A 24,188-nucleotide genomic window follows, 5' to 3' on the forward strand; every position below is an offset into this window, starting at 1 on the left:
GTTGTTACTGTATAACACTCCAACCACAAGGCCATTGAGTTGGTTGTATATTTGTAACTAACCTTTAAAGTTGGGTCGTATGCGAGAGTCATATGTCACCATCAGCCTGTTGAGGATGTTGCTGGTGGAGTTGGCTGGTACCTGAGCAATCTCCTCTGCAGACAGCTGTCTGTAACACAAACACATAATACACTTACTACTACTGCTACTGTTACTACTACTACTGTTACTACTACTACTACTACTACTGCTACTACTAGAACTACTAATACTATACTACTACTACTACTACTACTACTACTGCTACTACTAGAACTACTAATACTATACTATACTATACTACTACTACTACTACTACTACTACTACTACTACTGTTACTACTGCTACTACTACTACTACTACTAGGACTAATACTACTACTACTGCTACTACTAATACTACTAATACTACTACTACTACTACTACTACTACTGCTACTACTGCTGCTACTACTACCACTGCTACTACTCCTGCTACTGCTACTACCTCTACTACTGCTACTACTACTACAGCCTCTACTACTGCTACTACTACTACAACCTCTACTACTACTACTACTACTACTACAACAACCTCTATACTACTACTATTACAAACTCTACTACTACTACTACTACTACAACCTCTACTACTACTACTACTACTACAACCTCTACTACTACTACTACAACAACCTCTACTACTACAACAACCTCTATACTAGTACTACTACTACTACTACTACAACAACAACCTCTACTACTACTGCTACTATTACTACTACTACTACTACTACTACAACAACCTCTACTACTACTGCTACTATTACTACTATTACTACTACTACTACTACAACCTACTACTACTACTACTACTACAACCTCTACTGCTACTGCTACTACCACCAACATTATTACTACTACTACTACTACTGATGGTACTACTATCACTGCTACTACTCCTGCTACTGCTACTACCTCTACTACTACTACTACTACTACAACCTCTACTACTACTGCTACTACTACTACCTCTACTACTATTACTACTACTACTACTACAACCTCTACTACTACTACTACTACAACCTCTACTACTACTACTACTACAACCTCTACTACTACTACTACTACCACCAACATTATTATTACAACTACTACCTCTACTACTATTACTACTATTACTACTACAACCTCTACTACTACTACCTCTACAACTATTACTACTATTACTACTACTTCTACCACCACCACTATTTTTACTGCTACTACTAATTAAACTACTACTACTACTATTATTACTACTACTACTACTATTACCATTACTACTACTACTACTACTACTAATACTATTATCATTACTACTACTACTACTACTACTAATACTATTATCATTACTACTACTACTACTACTACTACCATTACTACTAGTACTTCTAACACCACCACTATTTTTACTACTACTGCTAGTGCTACTACTAATTAAACTACTACTACTACTACTAACTACTACTACTATTACTAACACCACCATCACTATTTTTACTACAACTACTACTACTGCTACTACTAATTAAACTACTGATACTGCTACTACTAATTAAACTACTGATACTACTACTACTAAAATGGCGCAGGAAAAAATGGCAGCAGTTTTATGGGCTCCCAACTAATTGTGCTATTATGTGTTTTTTTTCACGTTATTTGTAACATATTTTGTACATAATATTTCTGCAACCGTATCTTACGGCAAAAACAAGCTTCTGTATATCAGGGCAGCGATCACTCACCTCGGATTAGACAAAGAGCTTCTTGATATATCAGGGCAGCGATCACTCACCTCGGATTAGACAAAGAGCTTCTGTATATCAGGGCAGCGATCACTCACCTCGGATTAGACAAAGAGCTTCTGTATATCAGGGCAGAGATCACTCACCTCGGATTAGACAAAGAGCTTCTGGATATCAGGACAGCGATCACTCACCTCGGATTAGACAAAGAGCTTCTGTATATCAGGGCAGCGATCACTCACCTCGGATTAGACAAAGAGCTTCTGTATATCAGGGCAGCGATCACTCCCCTCGGATTAGACAAAGAGCTTCTGTATATCAGGACAGCGATCACTTACCTCGGATTAGACAAAGAGCTTCTGGATATCAGGACAGCGATCACTCACCTCGGATTAGACAAAGAGTTTCTGTATATCAGGGCAGCGATCACTCACCTCGGATTAGACAAAGAGCTTCTGTATATCAGGGCAGCGATCACTCACCTCGGATTAGACAAAGAGCTTCTGGATATCAGGACAGCGATCACTCACCTCGGATTAGACAAAGAGCTTCTGTATATCAGGGCAGCGATCACTCATCTCAGATTAGACAAAGAGCTTCTGTATATCAGGGCAGCGATCACTCACCTCGGATTAGACAAAGAGTTTCTGTATATCAGGACAGCGATCACTCACCTCGGATTAGACAAAGAGCTTCTGGATATATCAGGGCAGCGATCACTCACCTCGGATTAGACAAAGATTTTTTCAACAACAAGCAAGACTCACATGATATTCTCCAAACACCCGGCAGGGCCGACATCCCAGTTATTCGCAAGAGGAAGCGACACAGGTACAGAGGATGAAGAGCCGGATTCCTCGTCAGGACCCGCAGAAGGCGAGTAGGAAAGCTGCCGTTACAGTCAATATTACTCGCCAACGTGCAATCATTGGACAATAAACTAGACGAGGTACGATTACGAATATTCTACCAACGGGACCTTAAAAACTGTTGTGGCTGAAAAACGTAATCGTGGCTGAATGGATATTCAGCTAGCGGGATATACGCTGCACCGGCAGGATAGAACAGCACACTACGGTAAGACGAGGGAGGGGCTGTCTGTGAATATTTGTTCACAACAGCTGGTGCATGAAATCTAAGGAAGTCTCTAGATTTGGATCACCTGAAGTAGAGTATATTGTGATAAATTGCAGGCCACAGTACTTGCCTAGAGAGTTCTCAGCTATACTTTTCGTGGATGTTTATAAGACCGCACTCAGTCAGCTGTATAAAGATATAAGCAAACAGGAAACCACTCACCCAGAGGCGGCACTCCTAGTGGGCGGAGACTTTAATGCAGGGAAACTTAAATCAGTTCTACCAAATCTCTATCAACATGTTAAATGTGCAACCAGAGGGAACAAACATTTTAGATCACCTGTACTCCACACACAGAGACGCGTACAAAGCTCTCCCTCGCCGTCCATTTGGTAAATCCGACCACAACTCTATCCTCCTGATTCCTGCTTACACGCAAAAATTAAAGCAGGAAGCACCAGTGACTCGGTCTATAAAAAAGTGGTCAGATGAAGCAGATGCTAAACTACAGGACTGTTTTGCTAGCACAGACTGGAACATGTTCCGGGATTCTTCCGATGGCATTGAGGAGTACACCACATCAGTCACTGGCTTTATCAATAAGTGCATCGAGGACGTCGTCCCCACAGTGACTGTACGTACATACCCCAACCAGAAGCCATGGATTACAGGTAACATTTACACGGAGCTAAAGGGTAGAGCTGCCGCTTTCAATGTGCGGGACTCTAACCCAAAGCTTACAAGAAATCCTGCCATGCCCTGCGACAAACCATCAAACAGGCAAAGTGATAATACAGGGCTAAGACTGAATTATACTACACCAGCTCCACAGACGGGTTGGATGTGGCAGGGCTTGTAAACTATTACAGACTACAAAGGGAAGCACAGCCGCGAGCTGCCCAGTGACACGAGCCTACCAGACGAGCTAAATCACTTCTATGCTCACTTCGAGTCAAGCAACACTGAGGCATGATTGAGAGCAACAGCTGTTCCGAACGACTGTGTGATCACGCTCTCCGTAGCCGATGTGAGTAAGACCTTTAAACAGGTCAACATACACAAGGGTGCGGGGCCAGACGTATTACCAGGATGTGTGCTCCGGGCATGTGCTGACCCAGGTGTCTTCACTGATATTTTCAACATGTCCCTGACTGAGTCTGTAATACCAACATGTTTCAAGCAGACCACCACAGTCCTTCTGCCCAAGAACACAAATGCAGCCTGCCTAAATGACAACAGACCCGTAGCACTCACGTCAGTAGGCATTAAGTGCTTTGAATGGCTGGTAATGGCTCACATCAACACCATTATCCCAGAAATCCTAGACCCACTCAAATTTGCATACCGTCCAAACAGATCCACAGATAATGCAATCTCTATTGCACTCCACACTGCCCTTTCCCAGCTGGACAAAAGGAACACCTATGTGAGAATGCTATTCATTGACTACAGCTCAGCGTTCAACAGCATAGTACCCTCAAAGCTCATCACTAAGCTAAGGAACCTGGGACTAAACAACTCCCTCTGCAACTGGATCCTGGATTTCCTGATGGGCCGCCCCCAGGTGGTGAGGGTAGGTAGCAAAACATCTGCCACACTGATCCTCAACACTGGAGCTCCCCAGGGGTGCATGCTCAGTCCCCTCCTGTACTCCCTGTTCACCCACAACTGCATGGCCAGGCACGACTCCAACACCATCATTAAGTTTGCAGACGACACAACAGTGGTCGGCCTGATCACCGACAACGACGAGACAGTCTATAGGGAGGAGGTCAGAGACCTGGCCGGGTGGTGCAAGAATAACAACCTATCCCTCAACGTAACCAAGACTAAGGAGATGATTGTGGACTACAGGAAAAGAAGGACCGAGCACGCCCCCATTCTCATCGACAGGGCTGTAGTGGAGCAGGTTGAGAGCTTCAAGTTCCTTGGTGTCCACATCAACAACAAACTAGAATTTTCCAAACACACCAAGACAGTCGTGAAGAGGGCACGACAAAGCCTTTACCCCCTCAGGAGACTAAAAATATTTGCCATGGGTCCTGAGATCTTCAAAAGGTTCTACAGCTGCAACATCGAGAGCATCCTGACCGGTTTCATCACTGCCTGGTACGGCAATTGCTCGGCCTTTGACCGCAAGGCACTTCAGAGGTATTGCGTACGACCCAGTACATCACTGGGGCAAAGTTGCCTGCCATCCAGAACCTCTACACCAGGCGGTGTCAGTGGAAGGCCCTAAAAATTGTCAAAGACCCCAGCCAGCCCAGTCATAGACTGTTCTCTCTACTACCGCATGGCAAGCGGTACCGGAGTGCCAAGTCTAGGACAAAAAGGCTTCTCAACAGTTTTTACCCCCAAGTCATAAGACTGATGAACAGGTAACCAAATGGATACCTGGACAATCTGCATTGTGTCCCACCACCCCCACCAACCCCTCTTTTTACGCTGCTGTTTATCATATATGCATAGTCACTTTAACCATACCTACATGTACATACTAACTCAAAACGCCTGACTAACCGGTGTCTGTGCTACTGTTTTCAAATGTCTTTTTACTGTTGTTTTATTTCTTTACTTACACACACACACACACACACACACACACACACACACACACACACACACACACACACACACACACACACACACACACACACACACACACACACACACACACACACACACACACACACACACTTTTTTTCACACTATTGGGTTAGAGCCTGTAAGTAAGCATTTCACTGTAAGGTCTACTACACCTGTTGTATTCGGTGCACGTGACAAATAAACTTTGATTTGATACCACTACTACCACTGGGAAGGACTTACGAAGGACATATGACTTGCTTTCCCTTCTTGACTTTCTTAGCTGGTTTTCCCCCACTCTCTGCAGACTGGGCTAGAGTTAGCAGGAGGATAACTATCATCAGCTCCATTCTGTTGGAGAGATAAACATTTAGATATACAGTGGGGTGGGGTGCAACATTATTGACATCCTTGATAAACATTTAGATATACAGTGGGGTTCAACATTATTAAACCCTTGATAAACATTTAGATATACAGTGGGGTTCAACATTATTGAACCCTTGATAGACATTTAGATATACAGTGGGGTGCAACATTATTAAACCCTTGATAGACATTTAGATATACAGTGGGGTGCAACATTATTAAACCCTTGATAGACATTTAGATATACAGTGGGGTGCAACATTATTAAACCCTTGATAGACATTTAGATATACAGTGGGGTTCAACATTATTAAACCCTTGATAGACATTTAGATATACAGTGGGGTGCAACATTATTAAACCCTTGATAGACATTTAGATATACAGTGGGGTTCAACATTATTAAACCCTTGATAGACATTTAGATATACAGTGGGGTCCAACATTATTAAACCCTTTGTCACGCCCTGGTCTTAGTATTTTGTGTTTTCTTTATTATTTTGATCAGGCCAGGGTGTGACATGGGTTATTTTATGTGGTGTGTTTTGTCTAAGGATTTGTTCTAGGTTATGGGATAGTGGTTAGTGGGGTTGTCTAGAATAGTCTATGGCTGCCTGGAGTGGTTCTCAATCAGAGGCAGGTGTTTATCGTTGTCTCTGATTGGGAACCATATTTAGGCAGCCATAGTCTTTGAGTGTTTCATGGGTGATTGCTCTGTGTTTGTTTGCACCAGATAGGCTGTTTAGGTTTTTTCACGTTTATTGTTTTTGTATACTGTTCGTGTTTTCATCTTTATTAAAGATGTATACAAGTAACCACGCTGCATTTTGGCCTCTCCTTCACCGGAAGAATCCCGTAACACCCTTGATAGACATTTAGATATACAGTGGGGTTCAACATTATTAAACCCTTGATAAACATTTAGATATACAGTGGGGTTCAACATTATTAAACCCTTGATAAACATTTAGATATACAGTGGGGTCCAACATTATTAAACCCTTTGTCACGCCCTGGTCTTAGTATTTTGTGTTTTCTTTATTATTTTGATCAGGCCAGGGTGTGACATGGGTTATTTTATGTGGTGTGTTTTGTCTAGGGATTTGTTCTAGGTTATGGGATAGTGGTTAGTGGGGTTGTCTAGAATAGTCTATGGCTGCCTGGAGTGGTTCTCAATCAGAGGCAGGTGTTTATCGTTGTCTCTGATTGGGAACCATATTTAGGCAGCCATAGTCTTTGAGTGTTTCGTGGGTGATTGCTCTGTGTTTGTTGCACCAGATAGGCTGTTTAGGTTTTTTCACGTTTATTGTATACTGTTCGTGTTTTCATCTTTATTAAAGATGTATACAAATAACCACGCTGCATTTTGGTCCGCCTCTCCTTCACCGGAAGAATCCTGTAAACACCCTTGATAAACATTTAGATATACAGTGGGGTTCAACATTATTAAACCCTTGATAAATATGAGCAAAAATACTGTATAAAATAAATAAAACAAATACTGAGCTACATTGTATGCAACATTTTTTTTACAATTATTTTATACAAATACAATTGTTCAGACAGAGATTTTGTTTAACAAGTAATCCTAATTTTTTTCTCTCAAGAAGTTAGCGGTCAAAATTATTGGCACCCCTGTTTTCAATACCTTTCAATACCCCACCTTAAGATGAAAACGACACTGAGCCTTTTTCTACAATGTTTTATGATTTGGCGAACACATTGGGAGGGATCTTATACCGTTCCTCCATACATAATCTTTACAGATCCTTTGTCTGTGCTTATGGACTGCCCTCTTCAAATAAAACCACACATTTTGGGTAAAGGGTTCTACATGGAACTCAAAAGGGTTCTACGTGGAACCAAAAAGGGTTCTATATGGAACTCAAAAAGGGTTCTTCAAAGGCTTCTCCTATGGGGGCTGCCGAAGAACCCTTTTAGATGGTAGTTAGCACCATGTTTTTAAGAGTGTATGGAGGAATGGTCTAAGATACCTCTCAATGTGTTATCCATTCTCATACAACATTTTAGAAAAATACTATGTGTCGTTATCCTCGTAAGGTGAGGTATTGAAAACAGGGGTGCCAATTTTGGCCACTCTTTTTTTTCAGAAAATGTAATATTTGTTAAACAAAAATGTCTTTCTCTGACCAATTGTATTAGTATACACTACTGTTCTAAAGTTTGGGGTCACTTAGAAATGTCTGGCAGCTTCATTAAATACTACCCACAAAACACCAGTCTCGATGTCAACAGTGAAGAGGCGACTCAGGGAGAAAGAGACAGAGATGGAGAGGCAGAGAGAGAGGAGAGATTTTTTGTCCATCTTAACCTTTTCTTTTTATTGGCCAGTCTGAGACAGACAGACAGACAGACAGACAGACAGACAGACAGACAGACAGACAGACAGACAGACAGACACCAAGAGAGAGAGAATGACAGATAGAGAGAAAGAGGCAGAGATGGAGAGGCAGAGAGAGAGAAAGAGGCAGAGATGGAGAGGCAGAGAGAGGAGAGATGGAGAAAGAGAAAGAGGGAGAGATGGAGGGAGAGAGGGAAACAGAGGTACAGAGGAGAGATTGAAAGAGAGAGGGAAAGAGGGAGAGATGGAATGTCATAATGAGAATTACTGCAGAATGAAGAGAGAGCTGTTGATCTTACCTTGACACTCTGGTTGCTACGCTGGTTGCTGCGATGTTTTAACAACGATGTCGGTTACTGCAGCAGCATCATGTCCTGTCCTCCGTCTCCTCTCGTGAGCCGTTCTCAAGTTCAACCCAGCTCCTTCCGCCTGCCCGCACAATGACGATATATCTGTCAGAAGAGAGACGGAGGGAGGGAGGTAGAGAGGAGAGAGGGTGAGTAGGAGGGGGAGGGAGGGAGAGAGGGAGGGAGAGAGGGAGGTAGGGAGGATAGAGGGTGGGTAGGAGGGGGAGGGAGGGAGGGAGAGAGGGAGGTAGGGAGGAGAGAGGGTGGGTAGGAGGAAGGGAGGGAGCGTACGTGAGTAAGAGAAAGTGAGGGAGTTTGTGAAAACGAGGGAGAGAGAGTGTGTGTAAGAGAGAGGGTGTGTGAGAGAGGCAGGGAGAGAGAGTGTGAGAGAGAGAGGAAGGGAGAGAGAGTGAGAGAGAGTCAGGGAGAGTGAGTGAGAGAGAGGCAGGGAGAGATGGTGAGAGAGAAGCAGGGAGAGAGGGAGAGAGTGTGTGTGTGAGAGAGGCAGGGAGAGAGAGTGAGAGAGAGGCAGGGAGAGAGAGGCAGGGAGAGAGACTGTATATGTCAAGAGTTGCGTGTTTGTGCATCTGAGCTCTAACATGCGCAGTAGCTCAAGCCCCATGTTAGCAGCACGAGTCCATGCACGAGCACAGTGTCATTGTAATGCTCTTTATGGTCCCCTCTTTGTGGTCTACTGCAGATCACAGTCTTATATTCTAGAGTAGAACACAGTCTTATATTCTAGAGTAGAACACAGTCTTTATATTCTACAGTAGAACACAGTCTTTATATTCTAGAGTAGAACACAGTCTTTATATTCTAGAGTAGAACACAGTCATTATATTCTAGAGTAGAACACAGTCTTTATATTCTAGAGTAGAACACAGTCTTTATATTCTACAGTAGAACACAGTCTTTATATTCTAGAGTAGAACACAGTCTTTATATTCTAGAGTAGAACACAGTCATTATATTCTAGAGTAGAACACAGTCATTATATTCTAGAGTAGAACACAGTCTTATATTCTAGAGTAGAACACAGTCTTATATTCTAGAGTAGAACACAGTCATTATATTCTAGAGTAGAACACAGTCTTTATATTCTAGAGTAGAACACAGTCATTATATTCTAGAGTAGAACACAGTCTTATATTCTAGAGTAGAACACAGTCTTATATTCTAGAGTAGAACACAGTCTTTATATTCTAGAGTAGAACACAGTCTTTATATTCTAGAGTAGATCACAGTGTTTATATTCTATAGTAGAACACAGTCATTATATTCTAGAGTAGAACACAGTCATTATATTCTAGAGTAGAACACAGTCATTATATTCTAGAGTAGAACACAGTCATTATATTCTAGAGTAGAACACAGTCTTATATTCTAGAGTAGAACACAGTCATTATATTCTAGAGTAGAACACAGTCTTTATATTCTACAGTAGAACACAGTCTTATATTCTAGAGTAGAACACAGTCATTATATTCTAGAGTAGAACACAGTCTTTATATTCTAGAGTAGAACACAGTCATTATATTCTAGAGTAGAACACAGTCTTATATTCTAGAGTAGAACACAGTCATTATATTCTAGAGTAGAACACAGTCATTATATTCTAGAGTAGAACACAGTCTTATATTCTACAGCAGAACAGTCTTAAATTCTACAGCAGAACACAGTCTTAAATTCTACATCAGAACAAATCAAATCAAATCAAATTGATTTATATAGCCCTTCGTACATCAGCTGATATCTCAAAGTGCTGTACAGAAACCCAGCCTAAAACCCCAAACAGCAAGCAATGCAGGTGTAGAAGCACGGTGGCTAGGAAAAACTCCCTAGAAAGGCCAAAACCTACGAAGAAACCTAGAGAGGAACCAGGCTATGTGGGGTGGCCAGTCCTCTTCTGGCTGTGCCGGGTGGAGATTATAACAGAACATGGCCAAGATGTTCAAATGTTCATAAATGACCAGCATGGTCCAATAATATTAAGGCAGAACAGTTGAAACTGGAGCAGCAGCACAGCCAGATGGACTAGGGACAGCAAGGAGTCATCATGTCAGGTAGTCCTGAGGCATGGTCCTAGGGCTCAGGTCCTCCGAGAGAGAGAGAGAAAGAAAGAGAGAAAGAGAGAATTAGAGAGCACACTTAAATTCACACAGGACACCGAATAGGACAGGAGAAGTACTCCAGATATAACAAACTGACCCTAGCCCCCCGACACATAAACTACTGCAGCATAAATACTGAAGGCTGAGACAGGAGGGGTCAGGAGACACTGTGGCCCCATCCGAGGACACCCCCGGACAGGGCCAAACAGGAGGGATATAACCCCACCCCAAAGAACACAGTCTTTATATTCTACAGTAGAACAGTCTTTAAATTCTACAGCAGAACACAGTCTTTATATTCTACAGTAGAACAGTCATTATTTTCTACAGTAGAACACAGTCTTTATATTCTACAGTAGAACAGTCTTTAAATTCTACAGCAGAACGCAGTCTTTATATTCTACAGTAGAACAGTCATTATTTTCTACAGTAGAACATAGTCTTTATATTCTACAGTAGAACAGTCTGTATATTCTACAGTAGAACACAGTCTTTATATTCTACAGTAGAACACAGTCTTTATATTCTACAGTAGAACCGTCTTTATATGCTACAGTAGAACACAGGCTTTATATTCTACAGTAGAACACAGTCTTTATATTCTACACTAGAAAAGTAATTATATTCTACATTAGAAAAGTCTTAATATTCTGCAGTAGAAAAGTCTTTATATTCTACAATAGAACACAGTCTTTATATTCTACAGTAGAAAAGAAATGTAGAACTAAGAACAGATATAGCCCTTGATTCACTCCAGACCTGACTGCCCTTGACCAGCACAAAAAAAACATCCTGTGGCGGACTGCAATAGCATCGAATAGTCCCCGCAATATGCAACTGTTCAGGGAAGTCAGGAACCAATACAAGCAATCAGTCAGGAAAGCAAAGGCTAGCTTTTTCAAACAGAAATCTGCATTCAGTAGCTCTAACTCCAAAAGGTTTTGGGACACTGCAAAGTCCATGGAGAACAAGAGCACCTCCTCCCAGCTGCCCACTGCACTGAGGCTAGGTAACACAGTCACCACCGAAAAACCATGATAATCAAACATTTTAATTAGCATTTCTCTACGGCTGGCCATGCTTTCCTCCTGGCTACCCCAACCCCGGCAAACAGCACCACACCCCCCGCAGCTACTTGCCCGAGCATCCCCAGCTTCTCCTTCTCCCAAATCCAGATTGCGGATGTTCTGAAAGACCTGCAAAACCTGGACCCGTACAAATCAGTTGGGCTAGACAATCTGGACTCTCTCTTTCTAAAATTATCTGCCGCCATTGTTGCAACCCCTGTTACCAGTCTGTTCAACCTCTCTTTCGTATCGCCCGAGATCCCTAAAGACTGGAAAGCTGCTGCGGTCATCTCCCTCCTCAAAGGGGGTGATACTCTAGACCCAAACTGTTATAGATCTATATCCATCCTGCCCTGCCTTTCTAAAGTCTTCTTCGAATCCCACCGTACCTTCTCCGCTGTGCAATCCGGTTTCCGAGCTGGTCATGGGTGCACCTCAGCCACGCTCAAGGTACTAAACGATATCATAACCGCCATCGATAAAAGACAGTACTGTGCAGCTGTCTTCATCGACCTGGCCAAGGCTTTCGACTCTGTCAATCACCGTATTCTTATCGACAGACTCAATAGCCTTGGTTTCTCTAATGACTGCCTCGCCTGGTTCACCAACTACTTCGCAGACAGTGTGTCAAATCGGAGGGCCTGTTTTCCGGACCTCTGGCAGTCTCTATGGGGGTGCCACAGGGTTCAATTTTCGAGCCGACTCTTTTCTCTGTCTATATCAACGATGTTGCTCTTGCTGCTGGTGATTTTCTGATCCACCTCTACGCAGACGACACCATTCTGTATACAAACGAGCTTCAATGCCATACAACACTCCTTCCGTAGCCTTCAACTGCTCTTAAATGCTAGTAAAACCAAATGCATGCTTTTCAACCGTTCGCTGCCCGGACCCGCCCGCCCGACTAGCATCACTACTCTGGACGGTTCCTAGAATATGTGGACAACTTCAGATACCCAGGTGTCACGCCCTGAGCATAGAGAGCTGTTTATTCTCTATGTTGGTTAGGTCGGGGTGTGATTAAGGGTGGGTTATCTAGGGGAATTAGATATCTATGTTGGTTAGGTCGGGGTGTGATTACGGGTGGGTTATCTAGGGGAATTAGATATCTATGTTGGCCTGGTATGGTTCCCAATCAGAGGCAGCTGTTTATCGTTGTCTCTGATTGATAATCATATTTAGGTATGGTCCGCAAAGCGTAGAACAACAACATTGATGAATACGCTGATTCTGTGAGCGAGTTTATTAGCAAGTGCATCAGTGATGTTGTACCCACAGCGTCTATTAAAACATTCCCCAACCAGAATCCATGGATTGATGGCAGCATTCATGCAAAATTGAAAGCAGAACCACTGCGTTTAATCATGGCAACGCAAACGGAAACAAGAGCGAATACAAACAGTGTAGCTATTCCCTCCGCAAGGCAATCAAACAAGCTAAGCGTCAATATAGAGACAAAGAAGAGTCGCAATTCAACAGCTCAGACACGAGAGGTATGTGGCAGGGTCTACAGTCAATCACAGACTACAAAAGAAAATCCAGCCCCATTGCGGACCACGATGTCTTGCTCCCAGACAAACTAAACAACTTCTTTGCTCACTTTGAGGACAATACAGTGCCACTGACACGGCCCGCTAACAAAAGCTGCAGGCTTTCTTTCACCGCAGCCAACGTGAGTAAAACATTTAATCCTGTTAACCCTCGCAAGGCTGCCGGCCCAGACGGCATCCCCAGCCGTGTCCTCAGAGCATGCGCAGACCAGCTGGCTGGTGTGTTTACAGACATATTCAATCAATCCTTATCCCAGTCTGCTGTTCCCACATGCTTCAAGAGGGTCACCATTGTTCCTGTTCCCAAGAAAGCTAAGGTAACTAAGCTAAATGACTACTGCTAACCCGTAGCACTCACTTCCGTCATCATGAAGTGCTTTGAGAGACTAGTCAAGGACCATATCCCCTCCACCCTACCTGACACCCTAGACCCACTCCAATTTGCTTACCGCCCCAATAGGTCCACAGACGACGCAATCGCAATCGCACTGCACACTGCCCTATCCCATCTGGACAAGAGGAATACCTGTAAGAATGCTGTCCCTCCAAAATCGTTATTAAGCTGGAGGACTTGGGTCTCAACCCCGCCCTGTGCAACATGGTCCTGGACTTCCTGACGGGCCGCCCCCAGGTGGTGAGGGTTGGTAACAACATCTCCACCCAGCTGATCCTGGTGGCAGGGTAGCCTAGTGGTTAGAGCGTTGGACTAGTAACTGGAAGGTTGCAAGTTCAAATCCCTGAGCTGACAAGGTACAAATCTGTCGTTCTGCCCCTGAACAGGCAGTTAACCCACTGTTCCTAGGCTGTCATTGAAAATAATAATTTGTTCTTAACTGACTTGCCTAGTTAAATAAATTAAAAATTAAAAAATAAATCCTCAACACTGGGGCCCCACAAGGGAGCGCCTCCAACTCAATCATCAAGTTTGCAGACAACACTACAGTGGTAGGCTTGATTACCAACAACGACGAGACGACCTACATGGAGGAGGTGAGGGCCCTCGGAGTGTGGTGTCAGGAAAATAACCTCACACTCAATGTTAACAAAACAAAGGAGATGATCGTGGACTTCAGGAAACAGCAGAGGGAGCAGCCGCATATCCACATCGACGGCACAGTAGTGGAGAGGGTGGAAAGTTTTAAGTTCCTTGGCATACACATCACGGACAAACTGAAATGGTCCACCCACACAGACAGTGTGGTAAAGAAGGCGAAGCAGCGCCTCTTCAACCTCAGGAGTGAGAAGAAATTTGGCTTGTCACCAAAGACACTCACAAACTTTTACAGATGCACAATCGAGAGCATCCTTTTGGGCTGTATCACTGCCTGGTACGGCAACTGCTCCGCCCACAACCATAAGGCTCTCCAGAGGGTAGTGAGGTCTGCACAACGCATCACCGGGGGCAAACTACCTGCCCTCCAGGACACCTACACCACCCGATGTCACCGGAAGGCCAAAAACATCATCAAGGACAACAACCACCCGAGCCACTGCCTGTTCACCCCGCTATCATCCAGAAGGCGAGGTCATTACAGGTGCATCAAAGCGGGGGCCGAGAGACTGAAAAACAGCTTCTATCTCAAGGCCATCAGACTTTTAAACAGCCATCACTAACATTGAGTGGCTGCTGCTAACATACTGACTCAACTCTAGTCACTTTAATAATGGAAAAATTGATGTAATAAATGTATCACTAGCCACTTTAAAAATTAACTTTATATTTATCCTAAATGATCCCTTAAATCCTGTACCAATAATCACTAGGGAACAAATTTATATTTAACAAAATATGAATTTTATTCTCTTTGGGTTACCATGAACATGGACCCTTGACGAAAATAGACTATAAAATAGAACATAAATAACTAAATTTACAAACTAATAACCCTCACCAACTCACCATCCTTCCAAAAATACCTCTTTGAAGAAACCCACCAGCACCCCCAACGGACGAGAACCTTTTTTCTCCAACTACTCTTGGGACCCCGACCTTGGCGACTCACCCGCAGCAATTACACCCTAAGCAATTAGGCTCCTCCATACACCAAGCAAGAAGACGCGATGAAATGGATGGACTGGACTCCTCCGGGACCTCTCGGGGTCCTGTTGGCAGACCGAAATGCTCAACCCCCCCAGCTCCGTACAAACAGGGGACTCACATACCGCGCTGGATGACTTTCTACCCCAGTTTAGAATTAGATTGGCAGTATGTCCAGTAGCGTGTGGGTCTCCCTAGCGTGTTGGGGTACCTTAGACCTAGAAAGTGGGGCTTTGGGGTCAGGTGCTGCGCCTGGAGTATCGCCTCGGCCGTGTAATCCCTGGGGTGCCCAGATTATGTCTGGCGGAGAATTGGATCCCACAAATTTTCACTGGGGGACCCCTTACCCCGCCGCACTAAGCCTGGACAACCGATCCACTTTTTTACCTGGACTACGAACAAATTCACTGTCTAGGGAGGATATACCTCTGGAAACGTTACGATCCTGGAAGGGAGTAGCTCCACTGGTCACTATCACCTGAACCACTGAATCACCTACGACCAAGATATGTGGGATGGAACATGGCAATCAACTATGACTCCTGGCAGACGTACGATGCAAAAGCCAGATGTTGTTTGCCTGATCCTAAAACCCCCTATACACCTACCGAAATACAGGACGGAACTCCAAGCGCAGATGCATGGCGGCCACAAAGAGGGCTCGCCTTCTGAGTTTTTGTCTGCTCAAAACAATGGTAGTTCAATGACTGACCACTTGACAGGGACACATGGCAACCAACTGAGGCCCGGACCTGCACAAGGTACGCAACTCGATGGTTTTGCCTGATCCTACGCAGAGTATACCCATACAAACCAGCTGGATTCGACTAGACATGGGCTGATTCAGAGTTAGGATCCTGGAAGGGAATAACCCCTGAATTACACAACATGATTGAAAACATCCAGGACCTAAAGACTGACGAACGCGGAAGTAAATACATAGACAACATGGAGCTAAGAGAAAAGGATCCGATGGGGAGTAAAGTCCTAGGTTGCACTATGCTTTCCACATCCGTTGACAAGCGGACCTAGACATCATGACCACACCACTCGATATTTAAACGGATGTAAAAAGCATTATATATATACATATATATATATATATTACCTATTACCTATATACATATATATATATATATTACCTATTACCTATATACATATATATATATATATTACCTATTACCTATATACATATATATATATATATTACCTATTACCTATATATATATATATATATATATATATATATATATATTACCTATTACCTATATACATATATATATATATATTACCTATTACCTATATACATATATATATATATTACCTATTACCTATATACATATATATATATATATTACCTATTACCTATATACATATATATATATATATTACCTATTACCTATATACATATATATATATATATTACCTATTACCTATATATATATATATATATATATATATATTACCTATTACCTATATACATATATATATATATTACCTATTACCTATATACATATATATATATATATTACCTATTACCTATATACATATATATATATATATTACCTATTACCTATATACATATATATATATATTACCTATTACCTATATACATATATATATATATATTACCTATTACCTATATACATATATATATATATTACCTATTACCTATATACATATATATATATATATATATAATGCTTTTTACATCCATTTAAAATTGGACCCCACAAGACCTACCCAACCCCTCACCCAACCCCTCACCTAACCGGAACCATTCCAACCCTAACCTGAAACATTCATACCCTAAACCTAACCTTAACCATTCTAACTTTGACTTTAACCCTAACCTTAACCATTCTTACCCTAACCTTAACCATTCTAACCCCAACACAAACCTTAACCATCCTAACTCTAAACCTAACCCTAACCTTAACCATTCTAACTTTGACTTTAACCCTAGCCTTAACCATTCTTACCCTAAACCTTAACCACCCCAACCCTAACCTTAACCATCCTAACCCTAACCATTCCTAACACTAACACTAATCCTAACCCTAACCCTAGCCCCTAACCTTAACCACCCCAACCCTAACCTTAACCATCCTAACCCTAACCATTCCTAACCCTAACCCTAACCCTAACCCTAGCCCCTAACCTTAACCATCCTAACCCTAACCTTAACCATCCTAACCCTAACCATTCCTAACACTAACACTAATCCTAACCCTAACCCTAGCCCCTAACCTTAACCATCCTAACCCTAACCATTCCTAACACTAACACTAATCCTAACCCTAACCCTAGCCCCTAACCTTAACTGCAATCCTAGCCCGAACCCCCCTGTGTGTGTGTATTAGTATATGTATCTGTGTCTGACCTTATGTTGTTAACCTTGTCTGTCTCTTATAATGTACTGTGATCCCTATTTGTTAATTGGACCTTACAAGATTTAACCAACTCCTCACCTACAGGTAACCTAACGTTAACCATTCTAACCCTGACCGCAACCATTCTTACTCTAAACCTAACCTCAATCACCCTTACTTTGTCCTTAGCCCTAACCCTAATGCCAACCTTAACCATTCTAACTTTGACCCTAACCTTACCCACCCTAACCCTAACCTCAACTATTCGAACCCCTACCATTCCTAACCCGAACTGCAACCCCAGTTCTAACCCCTCTGTGTAGGTGTGTGTGTGTGTGTACATGTATCTGTACCTGACCTCATGTTGTTAACCTTGTCTGTCCCTTACAATGTTTTGTGTCCCCTGTTTTGTCACACTCCATTCTTCATTCATACCAAATAACATTTTGAAAACCTTGTGTCACTACAAGGTTGAACATTTATCATATTGGGTCTCCATTGTATTGTTGTTAGGTGTGCTTGACCTCTACTCCAACTGCCCATCCACTTTACTGCATCCCCATTCCACTCTCACCTTTATCTGAAACCTCCACACCACAACCTGTTACCGGCTATCCTACCTAGTAACAGTGTAGACCAATCAAAATAACCTAAGCCACCTGGCCCACACATGCACACACAGGAGGTAGCACTCCTCACAACTTTACAGGGAGGCCACCGGACAGGCAGCATTTCGCTCCAAACACCCAACCAGGACTACATTCAAGGCAAGTAAATTATACAGTACACCCTACTGTACATGTAGATATATATATGTAACAGATGTGAAACGGCTAGCTTAGTTAGCGTGGGCGCTAAATAGCGTTTCAATCAGTGACGTCACTTGCTCTGAGACCTTGAAGTAGTAGTTCCCCTTGCTCTGCAAGGGCCGCGGGTTTTGTGGAGCGATGGGTAACGACGCTTCGTAGGTGTCAGTAGTTGATATGTGCAGAAAGGTCCCTGGTTCGCGCCCGGGTATGGGCGAGGGGACGGTCTAAATGTATACTTAATTGATGCTGTTGACCCGGATTACTGGTTGCTGCGGAAAAAGGAGGAAGGTCAAAAGGGGGGTGAGTGTAACAGATGTGAAACTGCTAGCTTAGTTAGCGTGGGCGCTAAATAGCGTTTCAATCAGTGACGTCACCTGCTCTGGGACCTTGAAGTAGTAGTTCCCCTTGCTCTGCAAGGGACGCGGCTTTTGTGGAGCGATGGGTAACGACGCTTCGTGGTTGTCAGTTGTTGATGTGTGCAGGTCCCTGGTTCGCGCCCGGGTATGGGCGAGGGGACGGTTTAAAATTATACTGTTACATATACATACATTTTTACTACTTTTTGCACCTTTTATTTCAATTTTATTTAAATATTCTCCTCCCTGCTACCTGATGAAGCCGAGTAAGGCAGAAACGCGTCGTGGCTGGGACTCCTCTAGATCTATTGTGATGCTGTAAGGAAGGCAGATTCCACATAGACGTCGGAGGAGTCTCCTTTTGGCTACTATTTTATTTGTACACTTTTCTTTCCTTAATTGGATTTTTACACAGCTCTCATATATATGCACACACTAGGATGTAGTGGAGTGTGACGTTGTATGTTATCCCTCACACCACTTGTGGTGTTGTATGTGTATGCTTTTGTATATGTAAAAAATATATGTATAGGCACATCCCCCTTTATGTTCATGTGTGTATGCATGTGTATCCCCACCCATCCTTGGTCCCAACCTTACTGACGGACAGACACCAATACTGAGCCAACAGGGCCTTTTTTACCAGTAAGCTCCCCTAAAAATAGAAAGGTGGCCATTAGGACCGGAAACATAGATCTTTAATGGCATTTCAGAGTTACCGTGACCACGGACTCTTAAAAATTCACTTTATATTTATCCTAAATGATCCCTTGGATCCTGTACCAATAATCCCTAGGGAACAAATTTATATTTAACAAAATATGTATTTTCTTCTCTTTGGGTTACCATGGACCATTGACCAATAGGAAACAATTCAAATAAAAAAATAAAATAAAATATATATACATATATTATTTTTCAAGTTTCTTGAACTCTGGTAGTTCAATGACTGACCACTCGACAGGGACACATGGCAGCCAACTGAGGCCCGGACCTGCACAAGGGTTAGGGTTAGGGGTTAGGGGTTAGGGTTCGGGTTTGGGTTAGGGGTTAGGGTTAGGGTTAGGTTTTGAATATAATTGTGTTTAGTTTCAACTAGTTAGGGTTCGGGTTAGGGTTAGGGTTAGGGGTTAGGGTTAGGTTTTGAATATAATTGTGTTTAGTTTCAACTAGTTAGTTTTACGGTGCACAGGCCTATCTCCTGTTTATCCCTCCCATTTCTGATGATCTAATATAATAGGTGTAGTACTTAAAAAGGCCCGTAGATGTCCTCCTAGGATCATAAATTAAACTGAGGTAAGCTCCAAGTTGCCTCTTTTTCTGGGTGGCAGTGCAGAAGTCGATGTGGTAAGAGATTCATTCAACCATAGTGTTGTTAAATATGAACATAAACGCCATATTGTGCATTTAAATGGTTTTATTATTATTATTTATTACTAACCAAGATGGCATAGCAGTTCAGACGTCTTTTGTCCTTGTCTTGGCGTGTCCTGTATATATATATATATTTACAACTTTTTTCACATACATTTCATTTTTATTTTCCATCAACTCATCTTCAAAACACTCTCCTGCAACCCGCCTCACCAATTTATATTTATAAAAAAGGATTATTTACCTCAAATCTGTAATCCTCCAAGAAGCTAGCCAGAAACTCCAAGAAGCTAGCCAGAAACTAGCCAGGAGCTAGCCAGAAGCTAGCCCAGAAGCTAATCCAGAAGCTGGTTAGCTTATTTACTGGCAAATCGTTAGTATTCAGCTAACCACGGTTTGTGGTCATCAGCTATCCTTTAGCTCGAAAATCTATCGCCAGTTTTGTACGGCGCAGCTCGGAACGGAACATACCGGACCAATTTTTCTCTCCATGTCGATTTCAACAGCTCTCTGGACATTCATAGCCGGATCTCACAGCTAGCTAGCTGCTATCCGTGTGACTATCGGCTTTCGTTGATTCCGGAGCAAACATCAATTATTCCAGAGCTAGCCAGCTCCGTCAATCACTCCTGAGTTCCATCAATCACTCCTGGGCTGCAGTCACCTATCCGGACCCGTTTTACTGCCTACGCGGAACCCCACCGGGCCTTCACAACTGGACTGCAGACGTTATCTACCCGAAGGAGATCCGGCTGGCTCCTCCGTCGCGACGTTACCTGAACTCCCATCTGCGGCCTGCTAACCGTTAGCTAGTCTTAGTTAGTCTTACCGGCTGCTATCTGAATAGACAATCGGACAATTTATTTATTTTTATTATTATTATGTTTTCTCCTTGAGCCTCTATAACTATATCTATTGTTCTTATTTTTGTTGTTGTTGTGTGATTTGGATTAATCCCCTCTACCACACGGAACCCCACTAATCTACTGACGGAACGCAAGAGGGGGCTAACAACAGACCTCCATCCTATGCTAGCTTGCTACCGATGGCCTGGCTAGCTGTCTAAATCGTCGTGACCCCCAACCAACCTCTCCACTCACTGGACCCCTTTTGATCACTCAACTAAGCATGCCTCTCCTTAATGTCAATATGTCTTGTCCATTGCTGTTCTGGTTAGTGTTTATTGGCTTATTTCACTGTAGAGCCTCTAGTCCTGCTCACTATACCTTATCCAACCTATTAGTTCCACCACCCACACATGCAATGACATCTCCTGGTTTCAATTATGTTTCTAGAGACAATATCTCTCTCTTCATCACTCAATACCTAGGTTTACCTCCACTGTATTCACATCCTACCATACCTTTGTCTGTACATTATACCTTGATGCTATTTTATCGCCCCCAGAAACCTCCTTTTACTCTCTGTTCCAGACGTTCTAGACGACCAATTTTTAGTGCTTTTAGCCGCACCCTTATTCTACTCCTCCTATGTTCCTCTGGCGATGTAGAGGTGAATCCAGGCCCTGCAGTGCCTAGCTCCACTCCTATTCCCCAGGCGCTCTCTTTTGACGACTTCTGTAACCGTAATAGCCTTGGTTTCATGCATGTTAACATTAGAAGCCTCCTCCCTAAGTGTGTTCTATTCACTGCTTTAGCACACTCTGCCAACCCGGATGTTCTAGCTGTGTCTGAATCCTGGCTTAGGAAGACCACCAAAAATGCAGAAATCTTCATTCCAAACTACAACATTTTCAGACAAGATAGAACTGCCAAAGGGGGCGGTGTTGCAATCTACTGCAAAGATAGCCTGCAGAGTTCTGTCCTACTATCCAGGTCTGTACCCAAACAATTTGAACTTCTACTTTTAAAAATCCACCTCTCTAAAAACAAGTCTCTCACCGTTGCCGCCTGCTATAGACCACCCTCTGCCCCCAGCTGTGTTCTGGACACCATATGTGAACTGATTGCCCCGCATCTATCTTCAGAGCTCGTGCTGCTAGGCGACCTAAACTGGAACATGCTTAACACCCCAGCCATCCTACAATCTAAACTTGATGCCCTCAATCTCACACAAATTATCAATGAACCTACCAGGTACCTCCCCAAAGCCTTAAACACGGGCACCCTCATAGATATCATCCTAACCAACTTCCCCTCTAAATACACCTCTGCTGTCTTCAACCAAGATCTCAGCGATCACTGCCTCATTGCCTGCATCCGTAATGGGTCAGCGGTCAAACGACCTCCACTCATCACTGTAAAACGCTCCCTGAAACATTTCAGCGAGCAGGCCTTTCTAATCGACCTGGCCGGGGTATCCTGGGAGGATATTGATCTCATCCCGTCAGTAGAGGATGCCTGGATATTTTTTTTAAATGCCTTCCTAACCATCTTAAATAAACATGCCCCATTCAAGAAATTTAGAACCAGGAACAGATATAGCCCTTGGTTCTCCCCAGACCTGACTGCCCTTAACCAACACAAAAACATCCTATGGCGTTCTGCATTAGCATCGAACAGCCCCCGTGATATGTAGCTGTTCAGGGAAGCTAGAAACCATTATACACAGGCAGTTAGAAAAGCCAAGGCTAGCTTTTTCCAGCAGAAATTTGCTTCCTGCAACACTAACTCAAAAAAGTTCTGGGACACTGTAAAGTCCATGGAGAATAAGAACACCTCCTCCCAGCTGCCCATTGCACTGAAGATAGGAAACACTGTCACCACTGATAAATCCACCATAATTGAGAATTTCAATAAGCATTTTTCTACGGCTGGCCATGCTTTCCACCTGGCTACTCCTACCCCAGTCAACAGCACTGCACCCCCAACAGCAACTCGCCCAAGCCTTCCCCATTTCTCCTTCTCCCAAATCCATTCAGCTGATGTTCTGAAAGAGCTGCAAAATCTGGTCCCCTACAAATCAGCCGGGCTAGACAATCTGGACCCTTTCTTTCTAAAATGATCTGCCGAAATTGTTGCCACCCCTATTACTAGCCTGTTCAACCTCTCTTTCGTGTCGTCTGAGATTCCCAAAGATTGGAAAGCAGCTGCGGTCATCCCCCTCTTCAAAGGGGGTGACACTCTTGACCCAAACTGCTACAGACCTATATCTATCCTACCATGCCTTTCTAAGGTCTTCGAAAGCCAAGTCAACAAACAGATTACCGACCATTTCAAATCTCACCATACCTTCTCTGCTATGCAATCTGGTTTCAGAGCTGGTCATGGGTGCACCTCAGCCACGCTCAAGGTCCTAAACGATATCTTAACCGCCATCGATAAGAAACATTACTGTGCAGCCGTATTCATTGATCTGGCCAAGGCTTTCGACTCTGTCAATCACCACATCCTCATCGGCAGACTCGACAGCCTTGGTTTCTCAAATGATTGCCTCGCCTGGTTCACCAACTACTTCTCTGATAGAGTTCAGTGTGTCAAATCTGAGGGTCTGCTGTCCGGACCTCTGGCAGTCTCTATGGGGGTGCCACAGGGTTCAATTCTTGGACCGACTCTCTTCTCTGTATCAATGTGGTCGCTCTTGCTGCTGGTGAGTCTCTGATCCACCTCTACGCAGACGACACCATTCTGTATACTTCCGGCCCTTCTTTGGACACTGTGTTAACCACCCTCCAGGCAAGCTTCAATGCCATACAACTCTCCTTCCGTGGCCTCCAATTGCTCTTAAATACAAGTAAAACTAAATGCATGCTCTTCAACCGATTGCTACCTGCACCTACCCGCCTGTCCAACATCACTACTCTGGACGGCTCTGACTTAGAATACGTGGACAACTACAAATACTTAGGTGTCTGGTTAGACTGTAAACTCTCCTTCCAGACCCATATCAAACATCTCCAATCCAAAGTTAAATCTAGAATTGGCTTCCTATTTCGCAACAAAGCATCCTTCACTCATGCTGCCAAACATACCCTTGTAAAACTGACCATCCTACCAATC

At 43.3% G+C, this 24,188-nt stretch overlaps 1 protein-coding gene across 1 annotated transcript in view; it reads right to left on the minus strand.

The window, feature by feature from the left end:
- Positions 1 to 10,458, minus strand: part of LOC139374569 (glycine receptor subunit beta-like) — a 44,812-nt gene extending 34,354 nt beyond the window's left edge. Inside the window, exons 1-4 of the mRNA XM_071115567.1 lie at positions 10,411 to 10,458; positions 8,502 to 8,654; positions 5,715 to 5,822; positions 63 to 169 (exon numbers count right to left, since the gene is read on the minus strand). Of these exons, the coding sequence (XP_070971668.1) occupies positions 63 to 169; positions 5,715 to 5,821 (214 nt within the window). The 5' untranslated portion in view covers position 5,822; positions 8,502 to 8,654; positions 10,411 to 10,458. The remainder of the gene's footprint in view (positions 1 to 62; positions 170 to 5,714; positions 5,823 to 8,501; positions 8,655 to 10,410) is intronic.
- Between the last annotated feature and the right edge of the window lie 13,730 nt (positions 10,459 to 24,188).

The sequence above is a fragment of the Oncorhynchus clarkii genome, chromosome 19 (genome assembly GCF_045791955.1).
Source record: "Oncorhynchus clarkii lewisi isolate Uvic-CL-2024 chromosome 19, UVic_Ocla_1.0, whole genome shotgun sequence".
Taxonomy (NCBI): domain Eukaryota; kingdom Metazoa; phylum Chordata; class Actinopteri; order Salmoniformes; family Salmonidae; genus Oncorhynchus; species Oncorhynchus clarkii.